The sequence below is a fragment of the Stegostoma tigrinum genome, chromosome 9, assembly GCF_030684315.1.
Source record: "Stegostoma tigrinum isolate sSteTig4 chromosome 9, sSteTig4.hap1, whole genome shotgun sequence".
Classification (NCBI taxonomy): domain Eukaryota; kingdom Metazoa; phylum Chordata; class Chondrichthyes; order Orectolobiformes; family Stegostomatidae; genus Stegostoma; species Stegostoma tigrinum.
Window position 1 is genome coordinate 39,613,865 of NC_081362.1, and position 17,130 is coordinate 39,630,994.

The 17,130-nt window shown below is 39.8% G+C and overlaps 1 protein-coding gene across 1 annotated transcript in view; it reads left to right on the top strand.

Moving 5' to 3' along the window:
- The window catches only part of sft2d1 (SFT2 domain containing 1), a 59,234-nt gene that overhangs the window by 29,973 nt on the left and 12,131 nt on the right, over nucleotides 1–17,130 (top strand). Inside the window, exons 4-6 of the mRNA XM_048536703.2 lie at nucleotides 9,399–9,480; nucleotides 15,153–15,188; nucleotides 16,872–16,930. Of these exons, the coding sequence (XP_048392660.1) occupies nucleotides 9,399–9,480; nucleotides 15,153–15,188; nucleotides 16,872–16,930 (177 nt within the window). The remainder of the gene's footprint in view (nucleotides 1–9,398; nucleotides 9,481–15,152; nucleotides 15,189–16,871; nucleotides 16,931–17,130) is intronic.

Sequence of the window (17,130 nt, forward strand, 5' to 3'; positions counted from 1 at the left end):
TTTTGTTCAGCAACATTCCGCAGGGCCTTACCATTAACTGTTCAAGTCCTGCCCTGGTTTGTCTTACCAAAGTGCAACACCTCACATTTGTCTAAATTAAACTCTGTCTGCCACTCCTGGTCCCATTGTACTCCGAAGTAACTGCCTCCACTGTCCATTAACACCACTAATTTTGGTGTTAATACATACTAACCATGCCTCCTGTATTCATATCCAGGTCATTTTATATAGATAATGAAAAGCAGTGGAACCAGCACCAACCCTAGTGGCACTCTGCTGTTCTCTAGACCAAAAACAACCACCTATCACCACCGTCTCTCTTACCTTCAAGCCAATTTTGTATCCTGTTGGCTAGCTCCCCATGGATTCCATGTGATCTAACCTTGCTAATCAGAACAACAAGCAGAATCTTGTTAAATACCTTTTATTTTCCCACTGTCCCAATTACCTTACATAAAAATAAAAAGTCAGTTAGTTTTAATTGTTATAAGGTTAACTTTTGTTATATAATTAATTCTAAGTGTCATGTTATATAACTACTACTGTCAGCATTTTGTAATTTATGGTTTGTGTTTAGTCTACCCTGTTCCGGGCATAAGAGAAGGCATCCCCTAAGGCTAATTAATCTTTACATCTAAACTTTTTTAAGGCTTGTATTATCAGGTTTATATTATACTGGTTATGTATTGAAACCAACTTCTATGATTTGAGTATTTTTAGCTAGAAACTATTTAATATTGCTGGTGGCATCAGAGGTAGCTATTTACTGTGAAATAACTTTAGCTGTTATCCTTGCAGCTGCTTGACCTAATCTAGCACCTGCCGGTATTCATTTACTGGGACAATCACCCTTTCATTAATAAAGATGGAGTTGATCATTTATCTAGCCTAAGGCATCCCTTTATCAGAACAGTCTCAGATGGGAACGTACAGCATTCCTTTACTGACCTCCTAGCAGTTCTATTCAAAGGTACCATTGCGTTTCACTGTATGAACATGCTGCTTAGTTTTGCCCAGCTTCTGTCTGCCATCTTGTAAGTAGGCATGGCCCACTTACTGTGTTCAGGTACAAGTCACCTTGCATAGCCAGGTACAGATCACCCCTGCTAGGAGTATGAAGAGTGCTGTCTTAAAAAGCCTTGGTAAATTTCTGCCGGTGCACCTTTTACATGGTACATACTGCTGCTACTGAGCATAAATGAGCTGCTTTGTCTTCAGTGGTGTCAAGCTGCTTGAGTATTGTTGGAGCTGTGATTAACTAGGCAAGTGGAGAGTATTCCATCACACTGCCAACATGTGCCTTGTACGGACTTTATGGAGTTACTAGGCAAATTACTCATTGTGGTATTCCTAACCTTTGACCATCTCTTGTGGCCACTGTTTAAATGGCTAGTCCAGTTCAGTTTCTGGTGTTTGGTAACATTAGGATAGTAGTTATGGAAAAATTGTCGATAGTGACACTGTTGAATGTCAAAGGGTGATGGTGACAACTGCTGTTGTTATCGATGGTCATTTCCCAGCATTTGTGTGATAGACATGCTCCTTGCACTTGACAGCCAATACTTGGGTATTGTCCTGGTGTTGATTACATTTAGATCGGAATAAAACATATATGGGTCATTTTTTGGTTGCAAGATATAAAGACTGGTGTGCCAAAGATCAAGGTTGGTAACATTTTACGTTTTATATAAATGGCTAAAGGGATCAAAGGTAAGGCTGCTAAACTTGCTGATGACAAAAATACATGGGAAAGCAAGTTGTGAGGAAGACAGGGAGATTGGGAAGGGTTACAAATGATAGGTTGAGTCAGTGCACAAAGTCTGATAAATGGATGATAATGTGAGAAAAATTGAAATTGTCCATTTTGGCCTGGAGAATTTTTTAAAAGCATATTATTTAAATGGTGAGAGATTACAGAACTCTAAAATCAGTGAGTTTCTCATCAATGGTTGGGAAGCTTTTGAAGATAGTTGGTAGGGATAACACACATTTGGAAAAGGATGATCTAATTAGGGATAGTCAGCATGGCTTTGTGTAGGGCAGGTCATATATCTTACGAGCCACATCGAATATCTCAAGGAGATGATGAAGGTATTCGAGGACCGTAGAGCAGTCGATGTAGTTTATGTGGATTTTACTAAGAGTTTCGGTAAGGTCCCTCTTGGTAAGCTCGTCCGGAATATCAAAATGCACGGGATTCATGGTGACTTAGATGCGTGGATGCAGAATTGGTTTGCCCATAGAGGACAGTGGTGGAAGGGTGTTTTTCAGGCTGGAGGTCTGTGACTAGTGGTTTTCTGCAGGGATCTGTACTGGGACCTCTGTATGTGACATATACAAATGACTTAAATGAAAATGTAGATGGGCGGGTTGCTAAGTTTGCAGACAGTACAAAGATCGATGGAGTTGTGGATAGTGTAGAAGTTTGTCAGAGGATACAGTGGTATGTAGATCTAGTATATGGTGGAGAAATGGTAGATGGAATTTAATCCGGATAAGTGTGAGATGCTGCACTTTGGGGGATCAAATGTTAAGGAAAAGGATACAGTTAATGGAAGGACTCTTAACTGCATTGATGTGCAGGAGAATCTTGGGGTTCAAGTCCGTAACTCCCTGAAAGTAGCCATGAAAGTAGATAGTGGTAAAGAAGGTGTATGACATGCTTGCCAGTATTGGTTGGAGAGTTGAATACAAGATTTGAAATTTCTTGTTGCAGCTTTATAAGACTTTGGTTAGGCCACATTGTAGACTATTGTGCTTAATTCTGGTCACCATATTACAGCAAGTATATGGAGGCTTTGGAGAAGGTGCATAAGGGGTTTACTAGGATGCTGCCTGGATTAGACGGTATCAGCTAAAAAGAGAGGCCAGAAAAACGGTGGAGGCTGAGGGGAGATTTGGTAGAAGCCAAAAAAAGTTATGAGATGCTTAGATAGGGTTGATGGTCAGAATGTTTTTCCTAGCGTTGAAATGCCTAATTCCAGGGGATACGCACTTAAGGGTAGAGGAGTATTGCTCAAAGGGCATGTGAGAACATAGAACATAGAAAAGTACAGCACAGTACAGGCCCTTCGGCCCACGATGTTGTGTCGTGGAATAATCCTAATCCAAAAATAAAATAACCTAACCTACATTCGCCTGAATTCACTGCTGTCCATGTGCATGTCCAGCAGTCGCTTAAATGTCATTAATGACTCTGCTTCTGCAACTACCACTGGCAAACTATTCCATGCGCTCACAACTCTCTGGGTGAAGAACCTCCCTCTGATATCTCCTCTATACCTTCCTCCTAACACCTTAAAACTATGACCCCTCGTGGCAGTCAATCCTGCCCTGGGGAAAAGTCTCTGGCTATTGACTCTATCCGTCCCTCTCGTTACCTTGTATACCTCGATCAGGTCACCTCTCTTCCTCCTCCTCCTCTCCAGAGAGAAAAGTCCGAGCTCAGTCAAGCCCTCCAGTCCAGGCAGCATCCTGGTAAACCTCCTTTGCACCCTCTCCAAAGCCTCCACATCTTTCCTATAATAGGGCGACCAGAACTGGACAGACTATTCCAAGTGTGGTCTCACCAGAGTTTTGTAGAGCTGCAGCATAACCTCGCGGCTCTTAAACTCAATCCCCCTGTTAATGAAAGCCAAAACACCATATGCTTTCTTAACAACCTTATCCACCTGGGTGGCAAGTTTGAGGGAGCTATGCATTTGAACACCAAGATCCCGCTGTTCCTCCACACTGCCAAGAATCCTGCCTTTAATCCTATATTCAGCATTTAAGTTCGACCTTCCAAAATGCATCACTTTGCATTTATCCAGGTTGAACTCCATCTGCCATTTCTCAGCCCAGCTCTGCATTCTGTCAATATCTCGCTGAAGCCTGCAATAGCTCTCTGTACTGTCAACGGCACCTCCAACCTTTGTGTCATCAGCAAACATACTAACCCACCCCTCAACCTCCTCATCCAAGTCGTTTATAAAAACTACAAAGAGCAGAGGTCCAAGAACAGAGTCCTGTGGGACACCACTCAGCACTGACCTCCAGGCAGAATACTTACCATCTACAACCCCTCTCTGCCTCCTGTCAGCCAACCAATTCTGAATCCAGACAGCCAAATCACCCTGTATCTCATACCTCCTGACTTTATGAATGAGCCTGCCGTGGGAAACCTTATCAAATGTCTTGCTGAAGTCCATGTACACCACATCCACTGCTCGACCCTCGTCAACCTGAGGGGCAAGTTTTTTTTTATTAAACAGTGTGTGGTAGGAGCTGGGGTGGTAGTGGAGACGGAATACAGTAGGGGCATTTAAGAAACTTTTAGATAAGCACATTAATATGCAAGGAATGGAGGGATATGGATCAATGGCTGGCAGAAGGAATTAGTTTCATTTAGCATCATGTTTAGAATATAAGAACTAGGAGCAGGAGTAGGCCATCCGGCCCCTCGAGCCTGCCCTGCCGTTCAGTAAGATCATGGCTGATCTTTTTTGAGACTCAGCTGCACTTATCCACCTGCAGACAATAACCCTTAATTCCTTTACTGTACAAAAATTTATCCAGCCTTACCTTAAACACATTCAGCGAGGTATTTTCAACCGCTTCACTGGGCAGGGAATTCCACAGATTCACAACCCTTTGGGTAAAGAAGTTCCTCCTGACCTCGGTCCTAAATCATCTTCCCTTCACTTTGAGGCAATGCCCCCAGTCCTGGTTTCACCTGCTAGTGGAAACAACCTCCCTGCCTCCACCCTATCTGTTCCTTTCATCATCTTATATGTCTCTATAAGATCTCCCCTCGTTCCTCTGAATTCCAATGAGTATAATCCCAGCCTACTCAGTCTCACCTCATAATCCAACCCTCTCAACTCCGGAATCAACCGAGTGAATCTCAATCTGCACCCCCTCCAGTGCCAGTATATCCTTTCTCAAGTAAGGAGACCAAAACTGCACACAATACTCCAGGTGTGGCCTCACCAGGACCCTGTACAGCTGCAGCATAGCCTCCCTGTTTTTAAACTCCATCCATCTAGCAATGACAGACAAAATTCCATTTGCCTTTTTAATTACCTGCTGCACCTGCATTGCTACTTTTAACGTTTCATGCACAAGGTCACGCAAGTCCCTCTGCACAGCAGCGTGCTGCAACTTTTTTACCATTTAAAACATAGTCCATTTTGCTGTTATTCCTACCAAAATGGATGATCTCACACTTATCAACGTTGCGCTCCATCTGTCAGACCTTTGCCCACTTACTTAGACTATTTATGTTCCTCTGTAGACTTTGTGTCTTCTGCACACTTTGCTCTACCACTCACCCTGGTGTCATCCACAAATTTTGACACATCACGCTTGGTCCCCAAGTCCAAATCATCTATGTAAATTGTAAACAATTCTGTTCCCAGCACTGATCCTGAGGCACACCACTAGCCACTGACCGCCAACGAGAAAAACGCCCATTTACCCTTACTCTTTGCTTTCTACTAGTTGACCGATCCTTTATCCATGCCAGTGCATTACCTGTAATACCATGCAACTTTATCTTGTGTAGCAACCTTTGTGTGGCACCTTGTCAAATGCCTTCTAGAAATCCAGGTACACTACATCCACAGGTTTCCCAGTTGTCCACCATGCAATTAATGTCTTCAAAGAATTCCACCAAATTAGTTAAACATGACCTATCCTTCATGAACCCATGCTGAGTGTTCCCAATGGGAGATTTTGTATCCAGATTTCTTGCTATTTTCTTCCTTAATGTTAGATTCAAGCATTTTCCCTGCTACCGAAGTTAAGCTAACTGGCCTATAGTTACTTGCTTTTTGTCTACTTCCTTTTTTAAACAGTGGCGTTACATCGGCTGTTTTCCAATCTGCAGAAACCACCCCAGAGTCCAGTGAATTTTGGCACATAATTACTAGCGCATTTGCTATTTTCCCCCATCACCTCTTTTAGCACCCTGGGATGCATTTCATCAGGGCCAGGACACTTGTCTACCGTTAGCCCCATTAGCTTGCCCAACACTGCCTCCTTAGTGATGATGATATTTCCAGGTCCTAACCTTCTTGCCATCAGTTTTTGGCACGTTATTTGTGTCTTCCACTGTGAAGACTGGCACAAAATAACTGTTTAATGCCTCGGCTTTTTCCTCATTCCCAGTTGTTAAATTGGCCTTCTCATCCTTTAAAGGACCAATGTTTGCCTTCGCCAAACTTGTACAATTTACATATTTATAGAAACTTTTGCCTGTTTTTAGATTGAGAATAAACTAGCTCAAAATCTCTTACTTTTCTTTATAACTATTTTTTTGTGGCTTTCTGTTTGCCTTTAAAGATTTCCCAGTCTATTAGGTTCCTACTAGTCTTTGCTTTTTTTTGTATGTATTTTTTTTTAATCTGATACTTTCCTTTATTTCCTTAGACATCAATGGTTGACTGTTTCTTTTCCTACAGTTCTTCCTTATCACTGGAATATACTTCTGAGCACTATGAAAAATCGTTCTGAAGGTCCTCCCACCGTTCCTCAATTGACCCACCGTAAAGTGTTTGTTCCCATTTTACCTTGCCTAACTCCTCCCTCGTCCCATCATAGTCTCCTTTGTTTAAGCACAGGGCATTGGTACTGGATTTAACCTTCTCACACTCGATCTGTATTTTAAATTCGATCATACTGTGATCACTCCTTCCGAGAGGATCCCTAACTGTGAAATCATTAATTATTCCTGTCCCATTACACAGGACTAGATCCACGTTAGCTTGTTGCCAAGTAGGTTCCATTACATATTGTTCAATGAAATTATTGCAGATGCATTCTATGAACCCCTCCTCAAGGCTGCCATGACTGACCTGGTTTGACCAGTCGATATGTAGATTAAAATCCCCCATGATAATTGCTGTACCATTTTTACATGCATTAACTATTTCTATGTTTATTGCCCGCACCACCACGACATCATTATTTGGTGGCCTGCAGACCACACCCTATCAGTGACTACTTCTCCCTGCTTTTCCTGACTTCCACCGAAATGGATTCAACCTTTTGTTTGGTAGAACCTATATCATCTCTCACTACCGCCCTGATATCCTTAAAAATCAGAGCAACGCCGCTTCCCTTACCTTCCTATCTGCCCTTCCAAACAGTTTGGTACCCCTGGATATTTAATTCCCAGTCATGACCATCCTTAACCATGTTTAGCACAACATCATGGGCTAAAGGGCCCATTCTTGTGCTGTGCAGTTCCATGTTCTACAATGCAGAATGATCTGGGTGGTCTAGTGCATGAATTGCAAAAGGTTAGTTGGCATTTAGGAAAACTAATTAAATATTCCCTTTTCCTAGTGAGGGGAATGAAGTCAAAAGTATAAATGAACACTAAGGTACTGGCCATAATTTTCCTGTTCTCCCTTCCTGTAGATACAATGTCAGAGACCACAAGAATTACAAATATTGACACTGTTGTTCCAAAAACTCTAATGTTCAGACCAGCAACCAAGGCCCTTGTGATAGAAAGCATATAGAAACAATAACTTGGGGTAAAATTAACAGTCATTTGGCCAAACACAGATTAATAAGGAAGCCAAGAGATAATGGGAACTGCAGATGCTGGAGAGTCCAAGATAGCAAAGTGTGGAGCTGGATGAACACAGCAGGCCAAGCAGCATCTCAGGAGCACAAAAGCTGACTCTAGGCCCGAAACGTCAGCTTTTGTGCTCCTGAGATGCTGCTTGGCCTGCTGTGTTCATCCAGCTCCACACTGTTATCTTAATAAGGAAGCCAGCGTGGGTTTGTTAAAGTCATTCCTATTTAGCTAATTTGAGAGTGTTAATGATGTAATGATTGTGGTGCACGTGACTTCTGAGTGGCTTTACACTGCAGTGCTTGTTGGTAAAGTTAAGGTGGTGGAATAAAAAGGGCAGTAGTTGCGCAATTTTTAAATAATTTTAATGCAGATTCTTACCAAGTGGATGAAGATTATCAGGGATATGCTGGAATGTAGAGTTGAGTGGGCCCATCTTTGTTCCTTGTTCATCTGTTCAAGTGGACAGATTTTAATCGGAAAGGGAACCAGGGATCATGGGGAAGTGGAGTTGAGAATGATCAGACCAGCCATCAGAATGGTGGTGTAGACTCGGTGGGCTGAAATGGCCTCCTTCTGCACCTACATCTTATGAACTAATTTTCCTGAAACATTCAGGATCCTGAGGGGAAAGGAGGGGAATCGCAGCTAACGAGCAGTGAAGAAAAATTGGAATTACTGAAGTAATGCATTTACTTGGACATGAATGTAGCTTAAGGCTATATTTGCTGTGGACTTAGCTGGGGAAAGCATAGTGAATGTTATTGAACCAAACATGAGTCTGAGGAAATCTGAGAGGGAGTAAAACGAGTAATAACTGCCTGATTAAAATCTTGCATATACAATGGAAATGCATTAAATAACCACGTCAATCTGGAAGGTGTGTTTAGGTCATGGCTTTTGTTTTGTAGAAGCTTACCAGTTATTTTGGGGATAAAACCTTGCAAGCTTATGTCTGATGTCTTGCCCACCAATTCAAATTCTGTGAATTGTAGAATATCTTTCTTTGTGTTGCACCTTTAAATTTACGTAATGTATTGTTGCTGTACTAGTTCATCACTTAATAGTGAGAATCGAAAAGTACTCCTGAAAAGCAACACGTAGACTTCGAGGAGTACAAGGTGAAATAGTTATGCCGTACTACTTTGAGGATATGCTGTCATTATTATGTCACTTTTATTAGTGACTTAGTAAAATTATGACTATCTGATTTCTAGGTTTTTTTTTCATTATAGTTAATGCATTCTTTAAGACAGTAAACTACAACATAATCACCATAATATGTTCAAAGCAAACCAAGTTTGGCCTTAATTATCAGTTATTAATACCAAATGAGCGTTTTTGTTAATGGCAGTTTGTAGTCCACAAGGCATTGTGGTGGCAATGTATTGAGGAATTATTTCTTTAAACAGAAATCTTGCGTATCATCCACTATAGATATTAAAGACACAGATTGAATAAACCATTATAGCATGAGATAGCTATATGGATTTAAATGATCCTAAGTAGCAGCTGAGAACTAAAGGTCAATCTGTGGTGCATTTTAACATATTTGCTTACATAGTTATATAAACAATTACTCCTACATCATGAAAGCAGAAAAGACAATTAGTATTGGCTTTGAAGCTATAGAGTTGATTGAATAAGTCATTTTCAATGTTGATGTGAATTACAGTACAGGGTGATTGTAATTGAGATTCATAGTTTGCTGTCTAATGACTGACAACTGAAGGCTGCTTTTTCCTTCTTTCTTTCCTCATAAGATTACTCGTCTTCTTTGCAAAAGCTAGTTTCTAAAAATTTAAATTTGTTTTTTGTCTGTTCATTCTAGCACCTGCTTTCTCATGGGACCATTGAAGCAATTGAAGAAAATGGTTGATCCAAACCGTTTGTACGCCACCATTATTATGTTGGTAATTAGAAGTTTACTTACCAAGTTTTCTTCCAGTAGTTCTAGTGCTGTGTACAATGCCCCATCTCTATTGTTACATTATTTTCTTTGGTACCATGCCTGTAATTTGCTTGATATAGGAAGTTCTGAATGGTGATTTTGAACTGCATTGGTGACATGAGAATGACTACACATGACATCAAGGCCGCATTTGACTTCGGCATCAAAGAGTCCTCGCAGAACTACAGTCAACTGGGAATTGGGGCGGAGGTGGTTAAAACTGTGTTTTTTGGTGTCAAGCATAGCATAATGGAAAATGGTTGTCACTCTTGAAGGTTAATCATTTTAGCTCCAAGGCATTCCTGCTAGACCACCTCAGTGTGGTATCCTATGTGCAAACATCAGTCTAGAAGTGGAAATGCTTGCTCGTAGTTGCACCACAAGTGCCAGAGCAAGACCATTTCCAACAAGATTGAATCTAATCATCTCTCCCTCGTGTTCAGTGGCATTATCATGGCTGAATCTCCTGCTATGAACATTGAATGTTCCATTGAGCAAAAACTAAACTTCACCTACCTGAAAGTTATTTTTTCTAATTACCTAGTTCCAGGTGACTGGACAATTTCTTGCTCCTCGTAGTCAAGCAAACTGAATAATTCATCATCATTGCTATGTATAAATATAGGGCAATGTGAATCAACGTTCTCAAAAATAAGATTCAGACTATTTACAAAAACAACTTGCACCATTGTATCTATAGTGGACCAAGGTTTTAATATATATTTGGGAAATCCTCATACTGATTAATATGACATTGTATGTGAGTTTTTTTCAAGAATTGGCTCAAAGCATCACAAAATAGATCAAGATGTCCATGAAAAGCTCATAGACTTTACACCTGGCTCCTTTTATTTCCCCTCCGTTTTATCTTTTTTTTGAAAAAGAGGTGAAGGATGTTGATGTGTTTGTATTTATACAAGTGCTGCAGGCTTGCTTCGAACAATAAGAATGCTATTTAAAATACTCTATTGCATAAATATGCAGTTTTGCAGTCAGGGACGGCAAATTCTTCCTGAGTGCGGCTTTGACAATATCTACAATTAAATGTGATTAGCTTTTTCTGTCGGAAGCAAGTTGTTGATGTGAAAGCAATTTCTATTACTTGAAATGTTCTTCCTTTTTTGCTATTTGGTTGAACCCCCTAGTGTTTGTATTGATTAATAATTAACCTGTTGGAACTTTCAGTTATTTATTCTGATCTTTAAGCCAAGAATCTGTGACATTCCTTCGTTCGTGGTGTTACTGGTTCATCAGTTCGTCATGTTCTAAATCCAAATGTTTGTTTAAGTCACAGCATTCATAAATGCCAGCCAACACTCACTTCCAAATAATCAGGAACATGGTTAACTTCTTTACAGTATTGATTTATATCACCTGCATCTAGTTTGTTCTTTTCATCCATGGGTCACAAATTTGAGGTAACCCAACAGTATAAAACATAACTAGGCCAACTGCCTGCCTGCCAGAGCTGCTCATTATCCCGGAATAATATCACGTAATGCAAAGGTAAAGCCTGACTATATCCTGTGGTAAGCTGGCAATTAAACATCTGACCCTCACTTTCAACATCAAGTGTGAGGAGCTCATGGACTTATTTGCCATTTAAAATGGAGATCCATTTAGCTGCCTCTCCTGGTTTGCACACCCCCCCCCCCCCCCCCCCGTTCCTTAGCCCACTGAACCAAGCTTTCTCCAACATTCCTTGATGATGTAATCCTGAACTTCATCTACCCCTAATTTCTGTCCCATTTCCCCCACCAGACATCACATGTATGTCATCAATAAGACATGGATCACCTTATTCTCCATAAGCGGCCAAGCTTAACTAGATTAAACTAATTCTGTGTAGTTCAGGGGAACAAAAGGGAAAATGGGAAAGAAAGAAAGTGAGAAGAGAGTGGCCATTAACATGAAAGATAATCCAGAAATGTTCTAAAGGTATTTCGAGAAGGCGTAGTTGGAGAGGAGGAACTGATTTCACTCAGTAGTAAGGGTGTGGAATGCCCTGCCTGCAACAGTAGTAGACTCGCCAACTTTAAGGGCATTTAAATGGTCATTGGATAAATGTATGGATGATAATGGAATAGTGTACGTTAGATGGGCTTCAGGTTGGTTTTATATATCGGCGCAACATCGAGAGTCGAAGGGCCTGTACTGCGCTGTTGTGTTCTATGATTATGGGACAGTGAGGGCTCTGTGCAGAGAAGCAAAAGTCATGGTGAGGTACTGAACTTGATATCTGCCTTTGCCAAGGAAGATGTTGCTGAAGTCATAGTAGAGGGGAAAACAGTTTAGATACTGAATAAATTAGAAATTAATAAAGAAATATGAAAAGGACTAGCTGTGCTTAAATTTGAGAAGTTACCAGATTGGGTGTATCCAGGAATACTAAGGGATCAAGGATGGAAATTGTGGAAATACTGGCCAAAACTATCCCATCTGTTAGATACAGCCTTGGAGCCAGAGGACTGAAGAAATGCAAATGTTGTTACCTTGATTTAAAAAAACAGATGAAAGGATAAGCTGAGCAAATACAAGCTAGCCAGTTAATCTTGATAGTTTAAAAAAAGTTGAAGGAATGATAAACTGGGAGAAAGTTAAGGAAAACAAGCATGTATTTAATAAAGGCAATTGTGTTTAATAAACTTGACAGTTTTTTCAAAGCGGGAAAAGAGAAGTGTTGACAGTGCCATGAAAAAAAATAATGGGCTGTGGTGCTTCTCCTTTGCTAATGCTATGTAACCAGATTCACTTCTTATAATCTGGCCCTGTATGTCAAATAAAGTCTCTTCATCTCTTGAGTTTTGCTTGTTTATAGTTTGAAAGCTACTTCATTTTCACTAACTATTGGGTCATGTCACATAGTAACAATATCTTGTATGTTTGTGTTGCCACCTATGATATTTGACCTTGCAAAGAAGCGGAATTGGAAGCAACTATCAATATTTTCAATTATCAACTCTCCATTAAACTTTAAGTAACAACATACAAGGATAATACCAATCTCCTAGACTCCACAGTATTTTGTTACGACTGTAATGGGAGAGATTCAAATGGTAATCAAGTTCATTACACCTGTTGTGCCCTTTTTATATGTATTAATTACCAAAATGAAGCTGAAGGGCCCTCTTGCGTACTATATGATTGAGTGCTTCCTCCTAGATTTTGTTTCACTCCTGTCTTTGCTCTAATTGTTTCTTCCATGCTGTACTGTCGTTGGATAGTTTTGTGCATGCTAATCACCATGCTGACATATTGGCTTCTGCTTCCAAAAGTCACTGGCACTCAACTCAGAGGTTTACACAGCTGGATAAAACTGTTGGCTGTGCTCAGGCCCTACAAGTCAGGCCACACTGCTTAGCACCATGTTCACATTCCTTTCTTGAGGCCCTGTGTATTGATGATTACAATGTGGTTGGTCTGACGAAAAGAAAAGTTTGAAAGGGGATATTATAGAAGTATTCAAAATCATGAGGAATATACACAACAGGTAGGGAGAAATTGTTTCCATGGGGTGAAAGAGTCAAGAACCAGAGGGCATAAATGTGAGGTAACTGGGAAATAAGGTAACAATGACATAAAGGAATAACTGTTTAACGAGTGTTTAGATTCTGGGATGTAGCACTTAAGAAAATTTGCTGAGCTAGAAGGGAACTATGTGATTGTGCTGGGAAGCAGAGTTAGCCTGTGCAGCAGCCCAAATGGTTATCTCTTGCCCTGTAAACATTCTGTGATTAACTGCTATTCATCTCACCTCCCCATTAGTTGATAAAAGTTAACCAATCTCTACTCTATCCAGCGCGCTCTCAAGTCTTCTGTTGTAACCCTTGTCTTTTTTTTAAAAAAGTGCTAGTCTCTTCAGTTCCTGAAAAAATACCTCCATATCTCCGAACTCTCTTTCCTCTCATTGAATATGTTGTCCCGTTTGCAATCTATACTGCCTTTGCCAGAACTCCATGTTTGAATCACTTCAATCATACTTTTAAAGTGGCTCACATTAAAGCTGTGAATTACATGTTATGTGACTCTTTAAGTGTCTCTCCTCATCCTTTTCAAACTGTCTGTGGCCTTTTACACAATTGACCCCAGTCTTCTTCCACCCACTGTCTGGTATTAACCAGGTGGTTGGGATTGCACTCGCCTGGTTTAATTGTTTTCTCTACAGACATAGCAAGAAAATCACCAATAAAGATGTTTCTTCCACTCCACACCTCCCTGCCACCACCAAAAAATTCTGGTATCTTTTAGGCACCAATAATGGTTTTTTTCCTATTTCTCATCCACATGATGCACCTTTGGCGATATTTTCTAAAATATTCTAGATTTATGCTCATGATGTCCAACTTTGTCTCATCACCAGCTTTCTCTAATCCTCTATCCCCAAATTCCAAATTGTTTGACATTAATACTGGATGAGTAGATATTGACAATTCAAAAGCCATTCTTCAGTTCTTATCCGCTGATCTCTCTCCATGTCAACAGTCTTTTTACGCGCCACCATTGGCAACCATACTTTGAGATGACGAGGCCTCAAGTTTTGGAATCCTTCCCCAAGCCTCTCTTCCTAACTCTCCTCCAAAACAGTCTTTAAAACCTACCTCTTTGACTGGGCTGCACTTGTTGGATGTAATATATTTTTGTCAGGTTCTGTTTGAGAGCAATCCTATGGAGCACCTTCGTATATTCAACAGCACAGTGCCTCCCCAAGCTACATATTATTTACTTTCTTTTGCTTAAGAGCTGCTATTTGGACAACATATTATTTTTTGTCTTTCTTCCTCCTAAAATATCAGTACACAGCTTATAATGCTAAACGGTGCTAGGCTTTCAGTCTTAAACTATAGGTGCTTCTGGTGAATTTAAAAAAACTTCAAGTCAGAAGGACTATATTCATGATCAGCAGATTGAGTTACCAATAGTGCTGAAGGCATTTGATACTTCATCCACAGTGAATTAATTGATACCTGTTTGAGGTGGATAGTTCAACATTAGCTAAAATAGTTCACTAACTTTTGAGCACAAATTGCTAACCAAAATCTAGTACCAACTGTAGATCTTTCATTGTGCATATTTCCTTATACTGTTGTAGAGCTTGCAGACTGGAAGCTCCACCAAGTGCTAACCACACTTCTTTCATTCATCCTATCATCTTTAAAAACTTTTGTCAGATCATTTTGGATGATACTATTGGAATTCAATTCATAAGTTATATCCTGCCTTTTGCCTTCATATAAGAGGTCACAATATGTGAATGATAAGTTCCCCGATTGTGCACTGTCATCATCCAGATTAAAATTGATTTGTTTCTGTGCTATTTACTGCTTCCTTATATAGGGTACTTCCTACTGTAGCTGGCTACAATACATCAGCCCAAAATTTATTATATGCTGGGAAACAGTTGTCTTAGTGGCCAAAGGTAATTTATGTGAAGAGTTAAAAGGGTATTAGAGAAGAAATCATTAATTCGTATATACTTTTAAAAGGCAGAATCTTGCAAATTGAACAGTTGCAAGTAGTTCATCCGAAGTTATTCCTCCATGTAAATGTAACAATGGCTTATTTATGTTTGAATTGCTGAAATGATTGGACACATTGCATGTTTTTTTTAAAAAAGTTATTTTTTTTATTCTCTAGTTATGCTTCGCCTTAACGCTGTGTGCAGTCTTTTGGGTAAGTAGCATATGTGTTGTCCCTTTTTTAAGTATGAAATGTACTGTTAATTAGAATTCTGAAGAAAACTTTGTGATGGTCCTCCATTGAGCTGTGTGGATCAAAAGATCCCTTTTTAATTCAAAAACAAAAGCAGAAGTTGCTGGAACCTGTTTGAGGAAGGGTCACCAGACCCAAAACAGTAAGTCTGATATCTTTTCACAGATGCTGCTAGACCTGAGCATATTTGGCAACTTTTATGTTTTTGTTTCTGATTCACAGTATCCACAATTCTATTGATTTTTTTTTTATTCCACTTTAATTCAACCTTTGTTTGTGCTAAGTTTGCTGATTTCAGGGTAGGATGTTGCATGTTGGTTTAATGCTCCTTGGGTAAAATCAGCCAGAGTAGCACCTCCTGAATCTCTGTCTCATGGAACATGCTGGAAAGTAAACATGGTAGGAACAGGCTTTCCAGAGTTGGTTTGCCAAGCTTACAAATGACAAATGAAATATTCCATGAGGGCTCCTGTGGAACTGAAGCCCTGGAAGAGTTGGGTGCATGCTTGTAACTTATTTTCAAATTCTGATATTGCTGTAATAGTACATTGACCACTTATTTGTTTTTGGGTACTCAAGGTGGTGCCTTTTCATTTGTGGCATTGGCTACATTGTGTAAATAAATCTCACATATCAAATACAAAGAATGCAACAGTAGGCTACGCAGCCCCTAAGGCATGTACATCAGTACAATTTGATCATGACTGACCTGTATTTTAACACCATCTTCATGTCATCCATGAGTGTTCTGCCCAAAGGCAGGTTTTTGGCTCATCGTCATCTGGGCTATTTTGTTTCCCTGATAGTTTTTGCGAATGGCGACTTGCCATTCCCTTGTACCCTCGTAAGACGATGAGGGGCATCCCAAGTCTGCCACAGCCAAGACAGGAAATGAACCTGTTTTGATGGCATTATTCTGAGCCACGCACTAACCTCATAACCAACTGAGCTAACCAGCCTCCTTAACTCCAAGTACCCATATTCATTTTGTGACCTTTGCCTAACAGCATTTAGCGTTCTCTATTTATAAATTTTGTATTGACCAAAATTTCAATTGCATTTTGAATCAATAAGTGGTTTGGGGTGGGGTTGCTCCAGATTTCCACTTCCTTGAGTATTCTTCCTTAATTGCTTAGCCCTAACTTTACAGGAATGCCCTTTAGACTGTCTCTTGCTGTGCTTTATCTAATTTTAACAAAGTTCTTTTGTATCTGTATTGATGAAATTTAGAAAATACATATTACTGACATTAGCTGAATATTAATTAGTGTGTCTGATATTATGAATTGGCAAAGTTAAATAATGCTGTTGAAATGTGTGTTTGGCAAATATGTATAGAGCACAGTGCGCATGTCTGGCTATAGCGCAAGATTACAGCAGTTAACTGGTATATTTTTTACTAGTCTGGTTTAGTTTTTCAGATCACTATTTTTGGCTAGTTTTGTTCTGTTTTTATCTGTTGTAATTCTGTAACATAAAAGTTGTATCCTGTGATTCTTCACCTTTTTTAATATAAACCACAATGAAAAATAAAATGTTTATATTGTTTTCTGTTGTGGCTGTCATCTAGTTAATTATCTATATGTTAAATATTAATAACCTGATTAAAGCCAGGGCAGTCAAATGGCGTTTTTCTTATTTCAGTGGCACAAGAAAGGACTGGCCCTTCTCTTCTGTATATTGCAGTTCCTGGCAATAACTTGGTAGGTAAGACCCATCACAAAGGATGCAACTTAGAAACAAAAAAATTTAGAACAAATGAATAAATTAGAACATTAGAACAAATTAGAACATTTCTGAAGAAGAGTCTAGGCCCAAAACATCAGCTTTCCTGCTCCTTTGATGCTGCTTGGTCTGCTGTGTGTATCCAACTTTACACCTTGTTATCTTACAACAAATGTAC